General features: G+C 38.2%; 2 protein-coding genes across 4 annotated transcripts in view; both read right to left on the minus strand.

Annotated features, from left to right (window-relative positions):
* Positions 1 to 14,421, minus strand: part of samd12 (sterile alpha motif domain containing 12) — a 101,317-nt gene extending 86,896 nt beyond the window's left edge. For 2 of the 3 annotated variants that reach the window (XR_007829832.1, XM_051136918.1), the window contains exon 1: positions 13,649 to 13,975. Coding sequence is in view for 1 of the 3 variants with exons in the window: in XM_051136918.1 (XP_050992875.1) it covers positions 13,649 to 13,712 (64 nt within the window). In the remaining 2 variants the exon portion in view is untranslated. Of the gene's footprint in view, positions 1 to 13,648; positions 13,976 to 14,255 lie in introns of those variants that run through there. The other variant, XR_007829833.1, reaches the window with a different exon arrangement.
* Positions 14,422 to 17,040: 2,619 nt separating this feature from the next.
* Positions 17,041 to 20,116, minus strand: abrab (actin binding Rho activating protein b). The gene is made up of 2 exons (XM_051136911.1): positions 19,342 to 20,116; positions 17,041 to 17,858 (listed from the first exon to the last, which is right to left on the minus strand). Exons 1-2 carry the CDS (start codon positions 19,962 to 19,964, stop codon positions 17,375 to 17,377), a joined length of 1,107 nt encoding a protein of 368 aa, XP_050992868.1. The 5' UTR covers positions 19,965 to 20,116; the 3' UTR covers positions 17,041 to 17,374.
* Between the last annotated feature and the right edge of the window lie 797 nt (positions 20,117 to 20,913).

The raw sequence follows: 20,913 nt of genomic DNA on the forward strand, positions 1-20,913 counted from the left end.
TGCCATCTAAACAGTTAGTTCCTCTCAGCAATACATTCATATAAGCGCCTCACCCCAGTTCAGTATTTAGGATTTTCTTTCAATATTTAGTGCATTGCGAACAGGGAGCCGCTCTGCCTGACATTAAAAAGTATAGAAATTGTATTATTTTTATGAAAATAACCAATCGTTTCGCTAGATAAGACCCTTCAACCCTCGGCTGGGATCATTTGGGATTGTTTGAAGCCGCATTTAAACTGCATTTTGTAAGTTCAAACTCGGGGCACCATATCAGTCCACTATATGCAAAAAAGTCCTGAAATATTTTCTTCAAAAAACAATTTCTTTACGACTAAAGAAAGAAAGACATGAACATCTTGGATGACAAGGGGTGAGTACATTATCTGTCAATTTTTGTTCTGGAAGTGGACTTCTCCTTTAATATTCCACCTGGAAATAAAGATGCTATGATGCCAAACCCCCTCACGAAAGAATAAAGCCGTCTTAACGATGAGTGCTTATAAGGATCAACTAAACGCTGGATTTTCAAAAGTTTGTGAAATATTTAGTTTGCAGCGCGAAATCTAAAATACGTTTAAGAATTTTACACACACCGGTCTGACATGTGATTGGTTGCTTTACCCGTCAGTCATGTGGTGGCCAAGGTCCCAGACCTTCTGCAGACCCCTGGTTCACGCTCACTTTCACTTAAGCTCAAGAGTTGCTTGGACATTCTGTGAAATCTCTTTTGGTGGAACAAAAAGTCATACAGGTTTGAAATGAGATGAAGGTGAGTAATTTATAAAAATTGCAATTTTTGGGTGAACTACCGCTTTAATTCTACTTGGATGATAAGCTCAACAAGCTCTCAATGCTAACACCAGCCTGTGGCATTGCGTAACAGGTCATCAAATGAATCTAAGCCATGATGACATCTGCTGAATACCATTAGTGAGAGAACGACTGATAACTTGAGCAGAACAAATTGCTCTGCTATTATTTACTGAGCCCCTGTTGCTGTGAATGCTGGGAATATTCATCCTGTCGAATGTGTCTGTTCCAAAACAGACAGAGCCAGCGCATCTACAAGAAAGAAGCAGCCTTGAAACAAAAGCAACTTAGCATGCAAAGCACGATGTGCTTCCTTCTCTCAGATTCCCTCCCTTTCTCTTTTCTCCATGCTTCGCTCTCCATCTTTCTTAGGTTCCACAAAATTGAAACCATTCAGTCTGGTTGTCTATTGGCCAGGCGGTCCACGGGATATATAAATTATACATTTAATTCATCTCAGAGACAGAGCATTGCCCTTGATTTGTGTGTTTGGAGGGGTGGACATGTGCTGGGGGCTGATGTTGGGCCTTGAGGTGGGTAGGATGCTTTTTCTGCCTTAGCCTCTAAATATAGATCAGGACGTTCTTCCTCTCTTCTGTACGACATGCGCACTGTGAAAAGAAGGAAGCGAGAGACAGAGACAGGGGGAGAGATGCTTCACCGTTTAATCCAGCCCTGCTTTCCTCCCCCTCATTTAAAGCACTAGTTGTACTCACTCTTATGTCGTTATTTATTTATTTATTTTTTCATGGAATAAAAAGGGAGACAATTTAAAGACAATTCACACAGCTCTTCTCAACAAAACAGCATAGTGGTCACGGCTGCAAGCTCAAAACATAAATAAATAAATAAATAAAAAATAAATAATAACAATTAAAACACTTGTGTGCTATACAATTCTGGGCCAATATGATTTTTAGAAAATTAATGCATGTATCTAGCAAGGAAGCATTACGTTGATCAAACGTGACAAAGACATTTATAATGCTACAAAAGACTGGAATTTAAAATAAATACTGCTCACTTGAAGAGCTGTTGCATTAAGAAAATAAAAGGGTGATACAGTGGTTTTAAACTAGCATACATTTTTTTATCCACTGTCCCTTTAAACAAGAAGGAAAGTAGTGTTGGTTTACACTGTGAAGCATTTCCTATAACACGAAAGGCCGGAAAGGATGAATGAACAGAAGATCGATTCAGCTCAATAGTGTCTGAACATCACGACTCACATTACCCTTAGCCTCAGCAGTATAGTGAGTATATCATATGCAGCGCTTTAGTGTGCTTCATGATGAGTTAAGCTGTGCTTGTGATGGCTACGCAATCTGAAGTAAGGCTAGATGGCAGGTCATTTAAAAGTGGAGTGGTTTGTTTGTGCACTCAGTGTGTGACCCAGAAACAGAAGTGGAGTTAGCTGAGAATCAGCTGATTCTGAACACAAATGTGTTCCATCACTAGCTGGATGGAGTGAAGAAATAAAGCTTAGGGTGTACTGTGAGGGCAGTTCACTTTTAATGTTGTCAACTGTTCTGAAACACACATTGATGGAGGCTGGAAGCATGAAATTATTACAGTATATACATTACCCACAAGGAGAAACCAACAACTAGGATCAGACCAAGCTGGTTTCCCTGACAGGGATACTTCATCCAAAAAATTCGGTCATTAATTACTCACCCTCATTTTGGTTCAATGTGTAACACTTTGTTCATCTTCGGAGCGCATGTTAAGTTATTTTTAATGAAATCCAAGATCTTTCTAACCCTGCATAGACAACAACGCAACTGACACATTCAAGGCCCAAAAAAGTAGTAAGGACATCACATTAAAATACTTCATGTGACATCAGTGGTTAAACCGTAATTTTATGAATTTTCATTTTTGGGTGAACTATCCCTTTAATGAACTTAGAGAGTGTCAGAAGGCTGCTGTGAGATGAACATACTGAATTTTTGGCCTTCTGTCTCACTAGGAAAGCTTTTAAAAAGGTCAAACTGCACTGCAGGCCTTTCAATACGCGTTTCAAATGCTTTACAGGGGGTCAGTGGGGTGTACAAGTATCTCAGGACCAGGCTAGTTTAGCCCTTTAGCCGGCAGTGAAGCATATTTTAACCATAATATTTAACCATAACCTTGAAGGTTTTGCAACCTGGAAAACTCACCGTAGCTTTTTTTAATCCAAGATTCAACACAAAAAAAAAGTACATTATGAAGCCAGTGGTTTCTTAAAGTCCCCATGAAATCAAAATTGCATGAATCTGTTAGCCTTAAGGGTTATCTAAAAGCTTGTGTGCTACAAAACAATGATAAAGTTTGCATTTAGAAGATATAAGCATTCAAAAATTACAGTCTCTCACTTCCGCCAATATGGATAAACATCAAAACATTTTGATGACATCACCCTGCACTTTAGCTTCTCATCAAACTTTCTGTCCAATCAAATGCACTCTAGAATCCGAAGCGCCCCGCCCCCTACACTACAAATAGACGCTGAAGCTGCTGCTGAAATCAATCACTTGTTCAAAGAGTAAGCATTTATTGTACGGCGAATGGAGATCGGGAATGATTCAGACAGTGTAAATACTAGTGATGCAACAATACAGTTCAATACGTGGTTCAATACAGACCTCGGTTTTTAACCACGGTTTTTGGTTCGGTTCAGTTTTGATATCTTGCCACTTCAGTGTGTTTTTTTTTGGCAACAAATTAACAAAATACTCCCATAAAACCTCAGTACACTGGAAAAAGCATGGTTTAGTATATGTCTGCTTAATTTTTCTTTTGAAAAAGGTTTTTTTTTTTTTTTTTACGCAAAATAGAATGGGTTTCATTTATACTGGATGCCAGAGGGCGCCTTCATGCAGAAAATCCACATATGTGTCAAAGTAGTATCACTGATGACGTTCCGTTCCAGCTTCTCTAATATGGATAAAGGCTTCGCTATTGCTGTAACTGAATAAAACCAAGATATAACGTTAAACGTTTTGAATGATGAAATGTAAGGACAATAAACACTCGTCTGCAATAACATATGGTTTATCTGTGTTCATCAAGCCGTGTATTTTCATAAGCCATTGCTAACCGACATTGCGACGAGTGGGGTGGGGCTGAGAGCCGTGGGAACGGAACGAGGCCGGTGAAGTATAATGATAATGAGCGACACCTGCGCCACTCACTGGTCTCGAGTCCCACGGAGGAGCTCCGGATGGATAAAAGGAGGAGCAACGACAGTGGAAGACGAGAGAGGACCAGGCCTGGACTTTATTTTGTGTTTGGTGATTTTATTATTAAAGTGTTTAAATGTTCACCGGTTCACGCCTCCTTCTATGTTACAGACATACATAGAATAATATAGCTGCAAGCAGCAATTGCGGGGCCAAGCACAAAAGAGGCAGAATGAGGAGTTAAGCACGGCAAGTAGCAGCAGACCGACTACAACAGTGAGTAACTCAAGCCATTTTAGGATAATATCAGTTGAAATGGCTGAAAAATCATAAATACAACCAATCGTAATAAAATTTAATGGCTTATCACTTTTGACCAACAGGTGGTGCTGTTTTCAAATTGATGTGACGTGTTCTGTGTGAAATGACAATGACCCACACAAAGTTTGCCGTCATTATGTCAAAGCTTTGCAGAGATACAGCCTCAGATGTAGTTTGGCATCTTTCCAGCAAATTTGTTGATGCGCTAAACGAAAACGGTTTCGTATATCGACACGAAATTCATAACTTTTTGCCAGCATAGTCTGAAGATGATCTGAGTCAAATTCGGTGAAGATCGGACTAAAAGTCTGGGAGGAGTTCGAAAAAGTAGGTTTTGTACATTAATCAAAATGGCGGACAGGAAGTTTGGCCAATTTCGGCATAATGGGTATCAATGTTCTCGACTTGACCCAAGGAATCTATTGGCATCAGTTTCATTACAATAGGCTAATGTAGGCAGAAGTTATTAGCATTTTTGTAAATTTCATTATTAATGTTTAGTGAATGGCGTATTACTTCTGACCCATAGGTGGCACTGTTACTAAATTGATGTGGCTTGGTCAGAGTGTGGTGACAATAGCACATATAAAATTTGGTGTCAATATGTCAAAGCTTTGCAGAGATACAGACTCGGATGCAATTTGGCATCTTTCCAGTAAATTCGTTGATGCGCTAAACGAAAACGGTTTCGTGTATCGACACAAAATCCATAACTTTTTATCAGCATGGTCTGAAGATGATCTGAGTCAAATTTGGTGAAAATTGGGCTAACGGTCTAGGAGGAGTTTGAAAAAGTAGGTTTTTAACATGAATCAAAATGGCGGACAGGAAGTTCAGCCAAAATGGGCAAAATTGGTATCGGTGTTCTCAGCATGACCGAAGGAATCTATCAAAATCAGTTTCATTTCAATAGGCTAATGTACGCAAAAGTTATTAGCATTTTTTGAAATTTCGTCATAACTTTTGACCACAAGGTGGCGCTGGCCCCAAAATTTTTATGTACATTCAGGGCATGGTGCCGAACATTTTTGTAATTAATGTCGAAACGATACGCTAATCCGTTCTCAAGATACAGCATTTTAAAGCTAAATTCAAAATGGCCGACACCCAAAATGGCTGACATGGGAAAATTGGATATGGTTCGACTCGGTATGACACACTGAATCTAAAGAGACCAGTTTTGTGATTTTTGGACAAATCATTCAGATGTTATAAAGAAAAATAGCCATTTTTCGTATCTCCTGACCACTAGGGGCACTGCACCGAAACACTGCAGGTAGGTTCAGGTCATGCTTGTTATAACACACACCAAGTTTGGTGTCAATATGACAAATTGTTACGGAGATATAGCCTCACATTGATTTTTACTAGCTTTTCGTAGAATTCTTTTGCGTGTTATTCGTGAACGGCTGGACGAATCGACTTGAATTCCATAACTTTTTGCCAGCATGGTCTGAAGATGATCTGGATCAATTTTTGTGACAATCGGTGCAACGGCCTAGGACGAGTTCGAAAAAGTAGGTTTTACGAACAATTGAGAATAGCGAAAAAACTAAACCTTACGATTTTTGAATTTTGGTGTCCATTCAACTCGGCATAAGCCAAGGAATCAGAGGAAAAAAGAATTTTTGTTGTGTGGCTTACGGTTCAAAAGTTATTAGCATAAATTTTTTGAAAGTTTGGACAAGTGGTGGCGCTAGAGAGTTTGAGTTAGAGACTCCAAACTTGCTATGGTTAATGTTGAGACTGTCCTCTATCAGTGTGCAAAATTATACAACTTTCCCGCAAGCGGTTCTATGGGCTGCCATAGACTTGCGGCGGAAGAGGAAGAAGAAGAAGAAGAAGAAGCGGAATAATAATAACGCCAACGGATACAATAGGTGCCACCGCACCTCCGGTGCTTGGCCCCTAATGAGTATAGAATTTATTGTCTACCTCATTCTGTGATAAGAATCCACATCAGATCACATAAGTTATTTCAAACACTCGACTGATGTTGTGAATTATAATGTTTTTTATAACTTTTTTTTTTTTTTTTTTTTACCTCCATTGGACAACGGGTTTAGAAAGGTTTTTCATAGCATGTCATTAGAATGGATGATGCTCTGCGTGTGTTGTTTTTTCAAATATAAGCGTTTCCTCATTTCAGCACGTGAAATCGCGGGCACACATACAGCAAATTTCAAGAGAAATAAAACATGTAAATGCAAAACCGAAAAACCGCAATTCACAAGCGTGCACTGAACCGTGGATGTCGTACTGAACGGTTCAATATTATATTGAGAACTGTGACATCCGTAGTAAATATGCTTTCCATTGTGGCAAAAGAAGTTTGGTTTCGTGGTTTCATACGAACCATCCGCAGCACGCACAGTTTGCTCCGGTCCAGAGACACGATAGCACGGAACGAATCATATGTGTGAGTCGGTGCAGACCACAAAAATCAGACCCATTTGAATTCTACACAACATGCTATATTTTATAGCTGTATGATAAGATTAGGAGAAGAAATGGTTCAAACAGCACTGACGAATAAAAGGGGTAATCTACTAGACTGTGGCTGTGATACACTGTCAAACGCGGCTTTACCGAGCTCAGCTGCTCTATCCAAACTGCGATGTATAAAAAAAAAGATAATACATCATTACTATCAAGCCTGGGTCGCTGAGAGTTCAAATTAAAATTGTTTTTATATGACTGACTTGACTAGAAAAATTTTATCTGCTAGATCGGTCTAAGTATGCTGGCCTGTGCAGTTGAAATCTGAAAAGAAAGTTCAATAATGCTAACTCAGAAAACTCTGAAGAACAGCTTTCAAATCAGCAGGGCCACTTCTCAGTGGACTCCTTGTTACACGCTTGCTAAAGCTCTAATTGAGCTCTTTGAAGATGCACAGAGAAAGAGGGAAAGAGAGAGCTAATTGTCCCATATGTGAGCCAAGAAAGCTTCCAATCTTGGCCCCCTTTCTCAATTTTAAACCATCATCCAAGATAAAGGGATTGTCCCTGCTCTATAAAGTAGGTCACCTTAATTCTAGAATTGGATACGGATATTGGACCCTGCCCTGGAAGACAAAGCATGGGTCTACTCAATTCATTACATCTCCAAATCGAATCTGGATCTCAGGGTACCACTGGTCAGCCGGGCTCAGGTCTGACTAAAAAAACAAGAGGGCGATTCGTCATCGTTTCTAAAGTGATTCAATCCGACAACTTATCAACAGTTAAGACATAATGATGTGTCCCAAGCATTAATGCCAACCATTTGATGCTGAGCAAAGTTTCATGAATACAAAGATGTACTGTACATCGTTCAAAAAAAAAAAAAAAGCTGGTGACCCACTTTAAATAGAAAAAACTTTACTCCAAAAATATCCTCAACATTGACCTACCAGTAACTTGCTTAGCAGACAAAACAGAGGCAAAACACTCGCTGCACATTTGAAACAGTCAAGGTCTTGAGAGAGATTATAAATAGCAAGTATTGCAAGTTAATATGGATGCAAAGTACTGAGACAGATATAAATATTTAATCAGGAGCAAGATTTTGAAAGCATTTCAAAATTCTATTTCAGGGATTTGTGACTTGTTGTTACAGAAACAAGGAGTTTCTTGCTTGGCGTCCGTCCACAGGGACTGTGCACTTTCTACTTATAAAACCTCTCTCAAGATCCACAATGGAGAACCTGTCATTTTATTTTGTTGTCATTTTATTCTACTTAAAATACTCTTCTCTAAACCTCTCCACTTTTAACCGGTTGTGGCTACCCAAATTTGATATGTAGACTCAGCAAATGTAACCAAGGAAAGGGATACCTGACACCTGCCATTTCCTGTTAATGGTGACATTAGAACACAATACACATCAAGTTCAGCAACATACAGTCATCTGGTTCCCCTAAAATGTTATTTCCAAATTATACTGAAGCAAACATCCAGTGACTCTGGATGTTTCTGTACTGTACATTTAAGTGCACAACTATGGAAAAAAAGAAAATCCAGAATTTAAAATCCAGCTTAAATCTGGAAACTTAGGTTGCAGAACTGTAAACCTAATCAGTGCAAGTAATTCACTCAAAGCAATGAATCTACCTGTAGTCTGACAGTAGATGAATTATTGATTGCAACAGTCAGAATGACATTACTTAGCAAGCAAATAAGAATCTTATCCTTGAAGAAAACTTCATATGTATAATGCTAATTAAATAAAACAGCTTATGATCTGAGAGGATACTGACGTGGGACTCTTCTACATAAAAATCAGCCTATACCATCTGGCAACAAATGTGTAAGCTCAGAAGCTGACATGTACTGTAACTTCCATAGCCATACCAAGGAAAAAATAAAACACTTGACTTGCACTGACATTGAGTCCAGTATTTTTGGCTGGCACAAGTCTGATAACATCTCTTACTATTAATCCAATCTTTACATGGTAAGAGTTCACTAAAGGAGAGCTGATAAAGTCAGAATGCTTCACTTACAGCAAATTAATCAGGTGCTGTACTAAAAATACTTAAAAGACTTTGAACATGCACACTTGTGCAAACTTAATATGCTTCATTGCTGTGAACATGACAATAGCAGCCAGCTCCTCTAGCCTCAATTCAGTTGAATATTAATCAGGGCTTAAATTAGACTGACTATCTTTATCCCTTCCCTTCGGCGTCAACTCTCTAAAGTAAAAATAGCTATGAGGAGTGAATAAATAGACGTGCAGAGCAATCCATATTGATCCCTCCAGTGGGTGAGACAGCATTTGCAGCTTACCGACACGGCCCTGAGACTTAAGATGAAAAGTTTCAGTCTCTATATGAGAGGTCTCTTTGAAGATCTATCAGATCGATGCTCTGTACTTGTTCACATAGTATTCCTAAGAAGACATGTACATAATGTGCCAAGACCTCCAAGTGATTTTTATCCCATCTTAGCACTTAGGTATGAGAAACAAATATTTTACATTGCCCAGGTGTCAACAGCTGCAGAGATAACTTACTGAGGAATGCTTGCACTAAAGACACATGTAGTGTTTCATGCATTGCGCTCGGGTTATATTTTACTCTGTATTGTTCTTGTTTAAAACTGATAAATCTATGCAAATCAAATCATCAGTGACTGACCAATGAATACGCACATATTTAATTTCAGTGTGATTGTTTCACACTGTTAACATCAAATTTGTCTGATACGAATATATGCAAGTTAATGATATCTGAGAGCTACAGCTGAGGAGAGTTTTCAGTAAATAATGACAAATTTTCTCAAGTTTTCCTCAAAAACGTTTTAAAAGCTGGAATAGAAAATGCACCTATGTATCAATAGCGTTGAGTTAAACCTCTCAGACTGGCGCATGTAACAATATTAATCTGTTTCCACACTTTCTAAGCCTACAATGTCTGAAACCTTCAGAACACAGTTGCTACACCAACACTCTGGTGTATTTCCAATATCTGCAAGTCAACCAAGGCTTTCAAGGCATCATTCTGTAAATCCTATTTCTCATTCGCTAAGCATGTTGAATTTTTGTGATAGCGATAAATAAATATCAAACTTGTATACTTTTCATACCTTGAGAGAACTTTCTCTCACTTGCAAACATTCTAGTACTTTATCAAATGCATGAAATCCTCCTTTGGGTTGCCAAAGCACTTTTCCTAGCCTCCAGCCAAGATACATGACTGCAATCTTTTCTACATTCTGTAAATATAGTCAGTTCTTCTAAAAAACTGAAATTAACTTCTACATTGTCAATGGCATGGCATTTGAGAGGCCTGGGAAAATCAGTACCTGCTTGCCTTTCTCCCTTGTGACCTGCAGCATGATTTAGCCATGATTCCCTGATCCCCAAATTTCACTATTCGGTGTATTCTTGCTGAATAACAGTATTTATTTATTTTAAAGAAAAAAATCTTATTGATCCCAAACTTGAAGCAGAAGTGTGTACACAGGTCAAAATTTCAAAACAGGTCACCTTGCATTTTAAAACAAAACATTTGCTTTTATAGACCAATTCACACTACTACTAGCTTATTTGCATGCAAATTACTAGCATATTGGCTGTCATAGTTAGATAATAGTGAGAACTAGACCTTAAAATAAAGTCTGACTGAAAACTCAATGTACCATTAGACTAATTTGTCTTAAAGGGATAGTTTACCCAAAAATGTAATTTACACCATGATGCCATCCTAGGTGTATATGACTTTCGTCTTTCAGACGAATACTATCTGGGTATATTAAAAAAAATGTCTCTTCCAAGCTTTATAATGGCAGTAAATGGCTGTTGATAGTTTGAAGTCCAATAAAGTGCATCCATCCATCATAAAAAGTGCTTCACATGGCTCCGGAGGGTTAAAAAGGGCCTTCTGAAGCGAAACAACGTGTTTGTGTAAGAAAAAAAATCCATATTTAAAAATGTACAAACTGTAATCTCTAGCTTCTGTTAACTTCGTACGCGTTCACGGAAGAGTGGCATTCTAGCGGATGACATAGGACATACGTGTAGCTCCAGTGAGAATATAGTCTTGTAAGAACCAAGTTGTGTTTACAGCAAAGGAAAACCAGTCTCCTTTTGGCTTATTTTGAAATCTTCCAACATTTTTCTTTACAAATCCTCATTTTGTACTTCTAATTTGTGACCAGTGTTTTGTTTTGCTCTCTCCACTGTGTTTATAATGTTTGTCACTTCTTACCAAAGCTAAAGGTTTAAATATGGATATCTTTCTTACACAAATGCATTGATTTGCTTCAGAAAGCCTTTATTAACCACCCCCGGAGCTGTGTGGAGTAATTTTTATGATGGATGGATGCACTTTATTGGACTTCAAAATCTCAACAGCTATTCACTGCCATAACACTAGGAAGAGTCAAAACACTTTTAGTATAACTCCAATTGTATTCATCTGAAAGAAGAAAGTCATAAACACCAAGAATGGTTTGAGGCTGAGTAAATCATGGGGTAATTTTCATTTTTTTGGGTGAAATATGCCTTTAAATAAAGTATAACGCTGCTGAAGGACTGCCACAATCACCCAAAAACCAAAACGGTGATCTGAAGAACCGCAAATCTAAAAAGAACATTTTTTATCTAACAACAAAAAAAAAAAAAAAAAAAAAAAAAAAGAAATCGCTGCCAACTCAACTGCCCTATATAGCAGAAACTGGTTCTTGTAACACTTTGTCAATTCTTTTGATCAAAGACGAGAGCTTGCTCTCTTCAGAAGCTGTGTTCTGGATCGCACTATCTTTCGACAGTTTCTTCAGCGTTGCATACATATTAGCAATGTGTTGCACCACATCAGTCTCCTAGTCTGCCTGTAGTGGGAGGGAGTCTCTCACCGTTTTGATCTTGAGTCAGTTCAGTGGCTTGAGAATGCAAATGTCTTTGAATGTCTCCTGTGACTATGTAAGCGCTCAGTCACCAGGCCATTCCAACATATATTTCGCTCCTCAATATTACATACAGGAAGCACACCTGCATTCCTCATTTTATATATTTGCATATTAGTGTCAGCGCCATGTATATCTCACATGCAGAAATCTACCGTTCTGCTGTTCTATAATATGTAAGCATCACTCTACAAGCAGAAAAGTATCCACTAAGGATGAAACATTCAGCAGAGCATGAACCAAGCAGCCCTCCAGCTGAGTAATAATGCTGTGTCTTGTTCATTCAGGCTTGGTTTCAGTTTATATGTCACATCCCTGATGACCAATCATGAAACAGAATAAAAAGTGTTTTTAAGAGCCAAAGCTTTTATACAAAAACACCCAGAGCAAGATAAGGTATTAGATCCCTTGAGATGATACAACAAGACTCTTTGAACAACCATACTACAGTACAAAGTGTTTGAAATATATAATCACACAGAGTTTTGCAACAGATCTGTAGGGAATGCCCATTTTTCAGTGGAATAAAACAGCAGGCCAGCAGTACAAGCAAGGAGTTACACTGAACAATGTACACTCCCTAAAGATCCATTATCTGTAAAGATGTGTACATTTTGTGCATATGCCTTTAATGTGGAACGTATATTCTCAGTTACTTTATTCTCTTGACTACTTGCTGAGACAGGACATCTTAAGAATGCTGACTACAAAAGGTTTGCATATGTAATCCTAGCTACCCAGAATGCAAATTACTGTATTGGGTACAGAATGACCCTCCAATTAACGATGGAACCATTAAAAGGAAGTCCAAAAAGCTTGTTAAGATGCATTTCTTTTACGCTGTCTTTGTTAAAGTTACAAATGTACAACACAGAACATCAACAAACTCTATAATGGGTTGCCCAAGCAAGTCAAGCGAATGCTTAAAAAAAACCCAAACAAACAAACAAAAAAAAAAAACCTATGTACAATGTAAACAATAAGCTTTTTTTTTTTTTAAATTGCATGTCATTATTTAAAACTAACTGGAGGCAATCACCTACACAGATAGAGTTATTTATTATATATAAAATGTTATTTATAAAAGCATAGCAATTTTTATGTGTTTTATTTATTTATTTTTGGTTGCAGTTTTTGTTTACTAATTTTATGATGCTGTTTCTAACTGTAAAGCACTTGTCGCTGTTTTAAATGTGCTATAAGTAAACTTGAATTTTAAGAATCTAAAGAATGCTAATGGAATTGATATTGGAATCAGACCAAATCGGATCAAACAAGAATCTAAGAATCAAACCAGATACTGAATAAACTGAAATTTATATTTTCAGTTAAAGATTCCGAATTATTATATGATTAGGAAGGTTCGTGTTTGATCCTATTAAGATTCCCAAACCCCCTTTGTTTTTTCCAAACTAAAGCAAGATCATATTTCTATAAATATGCAAGTAAACTTTTTTTTTTTCCACAATTGTTTTGCTGTTAACATGTTGCTATATTTGCCATAATTGTCTGTGTAGTGACAGGCTCCATTGTGACAACAGTACACAAAAGGGTTATTGGGGCATGTTGTCACAAACGTAAAAGTGTAGTGTATCACATTGCTGTACAAACAGCTGTATATTTTTCCTATGCAGGAACGGAAATGCCAAATAGGTTTTTGTAGTGAGGACTTTAATTTACTTTTTTTTTTTTTTTTAAATATCTCGACATTTAGAAATATAAACTAGTCCCAGTTTCTTCTGCATAACCCGTCATTCCACATCAAAGCATTCAATGGCAGTAAAATCACTCGATCATACATGTGACTGAAGTTAAGTGATGTTAATTCTTCACATTATTCATGACCTTGCAAAACTGGTTTACTTGATCTGCCAATACGATACAGTTACACTCGCTAAGTCAATGCAAGTTTCGAAAAATGACAGATCATGACAGCGACACAGATGTCCTCAGTGATAAACCTACCTCGCATTGGGTTTTGAATCCAGAGGATTCCCCCGATAAGGTGTGGAGACTGCCCTAACATCATGGTACCAGAGCAGGTGGTCGAAACACAAACGGAACACCTGTCTAACAGAAGCGTCCAGCTCGACCGCCTTATGAAAGCTGATTAATAATAACGCGTTCGCGCCAGTCCGCTTCTCCTCAATGAAGAACGCATCGCATCTCAATGACCTACGTGAAAGAGTAGCACAAAATACGATTTCTAAACATTAAAATGATTCATTCGGAGTAGGAACATGGTGTGTTGTGTTCTGTTGCTCTCAGTGGTGTTCCGCGGCGAGATGTGAATCAGTGGGTGGACGTGCAGATGCTGAATGATGCAGATCGTGAATCTTTACAGTACATGCATAGACTGATTTCAAGCCCACGGGCCCCGCGAGCCCATCTCTATGTCATAGGTTTCCAGCGCAAGAGCAGGACAAAGATCTGCGGCTGATCGGCAGCCAATCATAATCCCAACCGGGCTGTGGGGAAGCGTTGTTTGTTGGTTTGTTTGCTTTTGAAGCGTTTTTTCAATAAACAAAAATTTCCGCAGAAATTAATATCGAGACGTTTGTTAAAGTCTTACCTTGAACAGCCATGCTGCTACTCCATGAGTTCGCGCATTATGGGAAGGTAAAGCTGTTGGTTGTCTCAGTACCCCACTCTGCCAAAGCGTCTTGCTTATTAACACTTGCAAGCAACCTCTGTCAAAGCCGAGTATGCTGGAAAAGCGTGAAATGTGTTCTCAAAGAACCTTGGGTATTGTAGTTCCACCTTAAAGTTACTGGATCTGTAACCACGTTGTTAGACCGGTTTCAACTCATTATATTAGTCAGCTAGAGATGTTTGTTTGTTGGTTGCTTTTTTAAATTAAATATATTAATTTATATATTTATTTCAAAATAAACATTTAACATATCCAACTTTCAATATAGGCTATATACGTCAAATGCATTTTAAATGTGTTTATATTTAAAATAAATAAATATATTTCTAAATTATATACATAGACACTCTAAAAACTGCTGGGTTAAATACAACCCAGTGCTGGGTGAAATATGGACTAACCCAGCAACTGGGTTGTTCTGACCCAGTGGTTGGGTTAAATGTTTAACCCAGTCTTCTGGGTAGTTTTAATTCAACTATTGCTTAAATATTACTATATGGCTGTTTTAAAATGAACCCATAATCAGACATAAATAGTTACTAGAGGCATCAGCAATAACTGAAAGGCGAACATTTATTAATAAGCAATTCAAAAATGTTTATTATTGAATTATTATTTATTCAACTTATTAATAAATCTTAATTTCCAACCTATTTTGGGTTCATTTTAAGCAATAGTTAAGTTAACTAAAACTACCCAGAATGTTGCGTTAAACATTTAACCCAACTGCTGGGTCAAAACAACCCAGTTGCTGGGTTTGTCCATATTTCACTCAGCGCTGGGTTTGTTTTTAACATTTTTTATTTTGTATAAACATTATCTATGTGTGTGAATTAATTAATTTGACTATGACATTTATGTTTATCCAAAGCTACTTACAAAGAAAAAATTATTTTACGTTAACGCTTGAGCATTTTTAAGAAATGTTTTTAGGTTACAAACACATTTTATGCTGTAAAGAAAATTCTATTGTTGCTCATAAATGTGGCTGCTGTTTGTTTTTGTAGAACTTGTACGTGTAACTAAACCTGTTGCATGCCTCTAACTCACTAAATATTATTTTTGAAAGGTTCTGACCTGAGGTTTCTTCATTGTTATCATTTCTAACATGTTTGAAAGATATGGGTTAAATCTTAACCCATGAATTCTTAAACTGTAAGTCAAAGGCCCTTTCAGAGCTCATTTTAGTTTTTTTTTTTTCATATTATTGCTTGAGCAAATGTTTCCTTTTACTTTTTCAGCTCTATCTGTCTAAAAAGAACAACATTGAATCAGAACAACCAGGGAGCCACATAAATTCTTTATTGAGCTTTTAATCAGGACCACTTCCCGTGAAAGACTTTGACATCCCAGGATGACGCAGACGCTAGTATAAAGTAGAGAATGCAGAGACTGAAGAGGCATCATTATAGATACAGATCACTGTCTGCAAAACTTAGGCTTTCTCAGTTCCTTTTGCATGAGTGAATACAACAAAGATGAGCATGAAGAATTCCAAAAATGACTGTTATGTAAACCTACATGCTTATCGCTGTATGACCTGATCACATCACAACCTAATTCAGGTTATGGGAGATGTGTAAGAATATATGCCATCTATAAATACACATGGTTCATTTTGGGTTTTTCGTGTGGCATTATGAAAGTACAGGTTTACAACAAAACAACTGCACAGTATTGTTTCAGTTCTGTTGAACCCACTCTAATGAAATGTCTGTCTTGGGGGTACTTTATTAGCAGGGAGATGAAGAAGAATATCTGTACACAGATATAGTGGAGACATCCTACATTAAGAACAAGGTCATTATTCAAGTCTCAGGAAAGTAAAACACCAGTAATTTTATCTTTCAGCTGTAATTTGTGACAATTAGAGGTCGCCTTCTGGCAGCTCAACAACCCTCAAGACTCTTGTTCAACCACTACCCACAGACAGCCAGTGAATGGAGAGTACACTTCCAGATCAATGTCATTACAGTTGGAGCCCCTTGGTGGACATCATGGATCCTGAAACAAACGATGACCATTTTGAGTCTGACCAAGTGGCTTTTCCTGAAATTATGTTTTTCAAATTAATTTTAGTTTTCACCAGTGGATTATGGACATTCCAAAAAAAAAAAAAAAAAAAAAAAAAAGCTACAGAGCCTGCCTATCCATCAGATCCAGGTAGGAAATTTTGTTCCATATTTTATGACTTAATGCAACACTTCCCGTTACTGTTTTTTATCCGCATTCCTGAAGATTATAGTCAGCTCTTGTTTTTCTGGTTTCCAGACAGCTGACAATCAAAGTTTGAATGTCTGGCATTACTTATGACTGTCTTCATACACTTACTGGATGTTGACACAATTACATAACAAGGAAAACTACAAATAGGTGTAGCTTCCCATAAACATGCGACTATTAGTTGCTGTAATGTAACGTATTTGAATGATTATAACCATTGTTTCTTTATTTGCATTTTTAATTACCCTGAAAGAAACAAAACAGGTCATCTAGTGCATCTTGCGAAGTAGGCTATTTCCAAATGTCCAAACTGTCAAAAGAGAGCATTTGTGAATGAATATGTGAATGACAGATCTTTGTGTCAATTTTATATTAATTAACGCCCCCCCAATCCCCCCAATCCCCCCCATAATACCCCGTTTCATAATGACTGCAAATACATGGCAAGGAGGAAATTGTAGCGTTTGTGCACTACTCCCTCTTCTGGATGATTTATAATATTACAAATAATATACCAACACAGCAGCGCCTACTCTACCGTATAGCCTTAGTGCAAAAATCCAATTCATTTCAGCAGTTTCTTATTTACAAAGTATGATTCAGTGAAACATCTTTGCACATGCAAATGCACATACACAACAAGCAAACACGGCATGAGCTGAGGCAGCTCAGAAAACTCAGTCTGCAGACAAACTGTAATACATACATGTAAACACATATAACACTTAGAACCATAATAATTTAATAATATAATTTAAGAAGATAATACCTTTCTACAGCAGCAAAACCAGTCACCACACTGTGTCAGTCTTCTGTCATACTAACAGAGTAATAATGACCCCATCATCCCGACCCTGCCACAGCATCTCCCCCTCAAAATCCACCTTTCCATGCTTCCTGGCCCTCATTAGTATGCCCACGACTTTATCAGAGATCCGCACATATCTGTCAAACAGATCGCCAAAAGTCACTCTAATGTAACCATCTGGATCCGGGTCCGCCATGGTCCTTATGATGAAGCACATGTCATTTATTTCCCGGTGGATGTGTGCCTCTGCACGTTTGGCCCTCTCTGCTGTCTTGCTGCCCTCTTTGGGCCTCCCGTAGCCCTCTTCACCCTTCCGCAGCCGCGTTGACATGGAGTACTCATAATCAAAGTCCTCGCTGAAGGGGTTAAGCTTCTGATTGACGGTATGCTCCGATGCCCAGTTTTGCCAGCGGCTTTTCAAGTTGCCCACAGCGCTGTATTTTCTGGACAAGGCATTTATTTTGTTGGCATCTTCGACCTCTTTCTTGCCTCTGAAAAGATGCATATTATTTATAAAACAATGCAGCTTGTAATGCTAGTAGGCTACACAAGTAAAGTGTAACAAAACGTGTTATACTATAGCAATTTGGTCTCTTTTTTTTTTTTTTTGATAGCCCCTTATAGTTAAATGAACGTTCTGTCATTAATTACTCACCCTCATGTCCTTCCAAACCCGAAAAACATTTGTTCATCTTCGGAACACAAAGTAAGATATTTTTTATAAAATCCGAGAGCTTTCTCACCCTCCATAGACAGCAAACTCGGGTGAGAAGAACTGTTGAATAAAGTCGCTATTTTTAAAAAAAATTTGGTGCTACTATTCTAGTAGCTTCATAAAATTATGGTAGAACCACTGATGTCACATGGACTAATTTGTCAATGTTCTTGGTACCTTTCTGGGCCATGAATTTGATAGGGCCCTTGCTGTCTAATCAAAAATATCTTAATTTTTGTTCTGAAGATGAGGTCTTACAGGTTTGGAACGACATGAGGGTGAGTAATTAATGACAGAATTATACAAGCAGGCACCGAACGTCAATATAACGTCAGGTTGACATTGGACCCCAATGTTGGATAGATGCTGCATTTCGGTTGAGAATGAAAATTGGGTTGATGTCAATATTTGACATTTGAAACCGATCCTCAGTCAATTAGTGTATAATGCCCCATTTTTCCTTTTACTATTACAAAGTCGGTGTGATTCCCAAAGTTTTAAAATCTGTTCAGATTAAAAGTCGTGTAGTGTACTTCAGCCTTTACTAGAAGTCAGTCAATGTACCATTAGAATGATGAGTGAATCATTCAAAAACAATGATTCATTCATTATCTTACGAAACAAGTGACAATCTTATCTTGAATGAGAATCAACCAATTCTTTCAAAACACAGATTCATTCAGGCAGGGTTGCTAGGTTTTCACAACAAAACCTGCCCAATTGCTACTCAAAAGCATCACGTGCCGGGGGTAAAATACATTTTCGGCAGGGTTACTCAGGTAAATATTGCATTCCAGGGGCTAAATTTCACGTTATTGGGAGTGCTTAAACCTGCAGACATGTAAAGACAACCCGCAGTGTTAAAGTAGCGCAATTCCATGAGAAAACTGCAGACTTGGTAACAAGGAACTAAAAAAGTAATCGTCTTCAGCAAAAAAGTTGGTGTGAATAATCAGTATGGCTGTAAAGCTCATGTTGATATTGCTTATATTAAAAAGTATTGTATGCCAAAAAATGGTGAATAAATAATGCACTACATGGTGCAGACTACACACATACAACATTTCCATCAAACACAGCATAAGTTATAAATACATTGATTTACAACATCTAAATATTGCTGTGACCGACTAACCTTGCATACTCTACTACAAGTTCACACAACATCTGCTTTATCACTTTTTCTGTTCTAAAAAATAATAAGAATAAAACCCCGTCACTTTTTATCTCGACTTTTGTATTAGAAGACCAGAACTTACTTTAGAACAGTGGATCTTTTGATTGTGACCGTAGACTCTGTATTTTCATTCGTCCTATTATTCGCTATATCCTCCTGGTTGGTTCCTAGCTGCAGGCTCCAATCCTCATTATCCTCACCACCCTCCTGAGCCTGCTTTTTCTCCTTTTCCATTTCCTTCCAGCCCCGCGTCAGCTCGGAAACCATGTTGGAGCACTTCCTGCGGCGGGTGGGTGACCCTTTCTTGCTCAGCATCTTGTCTAGTTCATCGCTTTCCGGGTCCTTGCAGATGCGTTTGGTCAAAAAGTCAATGCCCGCACTTTTCTCCTGAGCTTCCCTTGTCACAGTTTTCACCACTTGTGCAGTTTTGATGCGCGACTCCCCCGCGGCCTCCACACCATCCTGTTTTTTATTTGTAGGCTCCTGATTGGAAAGAGACTTCCAAGAAGGTCTGATCTTCGGAACTACTTTTTTTGCATCTTTGGGGTCTTCTGGGCACCCCGGGGCCCATCCGCTGGGTTCGCTGGACTGCTTCTCTTCATTTTCGCTCACCCACTGCTGCCAGCTTCGTGTAAGGCTGCACACCATGCTTATGGCACGCAACTTTTTAATATTCTTGTTCGTTGAGGGCTTCTTTGCTGACATTGTTTACCTCCAGGGGTTCCTTCCCTCATTCAAGTTCTTTGTTCCACCTGATGGCTTTTATATAACACCTCGTTCTGATTCCAAACCTGTAGTAAATTCTAGAGTCTGAGCTCTCCCTTAGACACTAGTGCTTTTGAAATGGGTGAACCAACCTTACATGGCGCTGGAAAGTATGCCAGGCATCTCCGCTGATCATCTTTCCTTAACACTTACCGACCTCTGGGATTGGTGGGGAATCACGTTTCATCATAGACGTTGCCCATCGCTGGGGGTAAACAGGGCAAAGATGTCAGTGAGCGTTAAGCTTTTTCCTAGGCTGCACAAATGTGCAGACAGCTGCTCTCTGCATCTTATCTGGATATTTGAATTCAATTGACTTCGTATTTAGCATGGTGCTTATCAAGATAGTCAATGAGCAGTGTCAATTAGTAAAAGCAACAGTGCCCACTGTATTGTCAAAGCTAAGTGAAACTACCAATGTGAACTTGGATCATATGCATAGGTTCTCTCAACAGTCAGTTACACTGTGGACAATGCATTAGAGTGGGATTCAATAGAGTCTTGACAACAATTCTAACTTGGCATTTCTTCATAATTATTTGTGAAGTTTACTAGCAATTTCTGATTGAAAATTGTTTCAAAGTAAATCGTACACCTTTTTTGTGTTTGTATTCAAATAACAAATGTAAATGCAAGGGACAAACAAGCGTCGTTCAATAAACATATAATATGAAATATGATAACATATCCCGTGTCAAGGAGTCACTCAGTCCAAGACAGACGTAGATATGTGTCTGGTAAGGAAAAAAGTCACCTGAAGGAGACTCTACTTGCGTACACAGCGGATAGTCTTGCATTGAACCTGGCAGCGTGCTAAGACAGAAAAGATTTGGGAAAATTACAATGCAGCTGAACAGCTTGTTTTTTTTATACTACCAAAATGTCAAAA

This window comes from Labeo rohita, chromosome 19 (assembly GCF_022985175.1).
Source record: "Labeo rohita strain BAU-BD-2019 chromosome 19, IGBB_LRoh.1.0, whole genome shotgun sequence".
Lineage (NCBI taxonomy): Eukaryota > Metazoa > Chordata > Actinopteri > Cypriniformes > Cyprinidae > Labeo > Labeo rohita.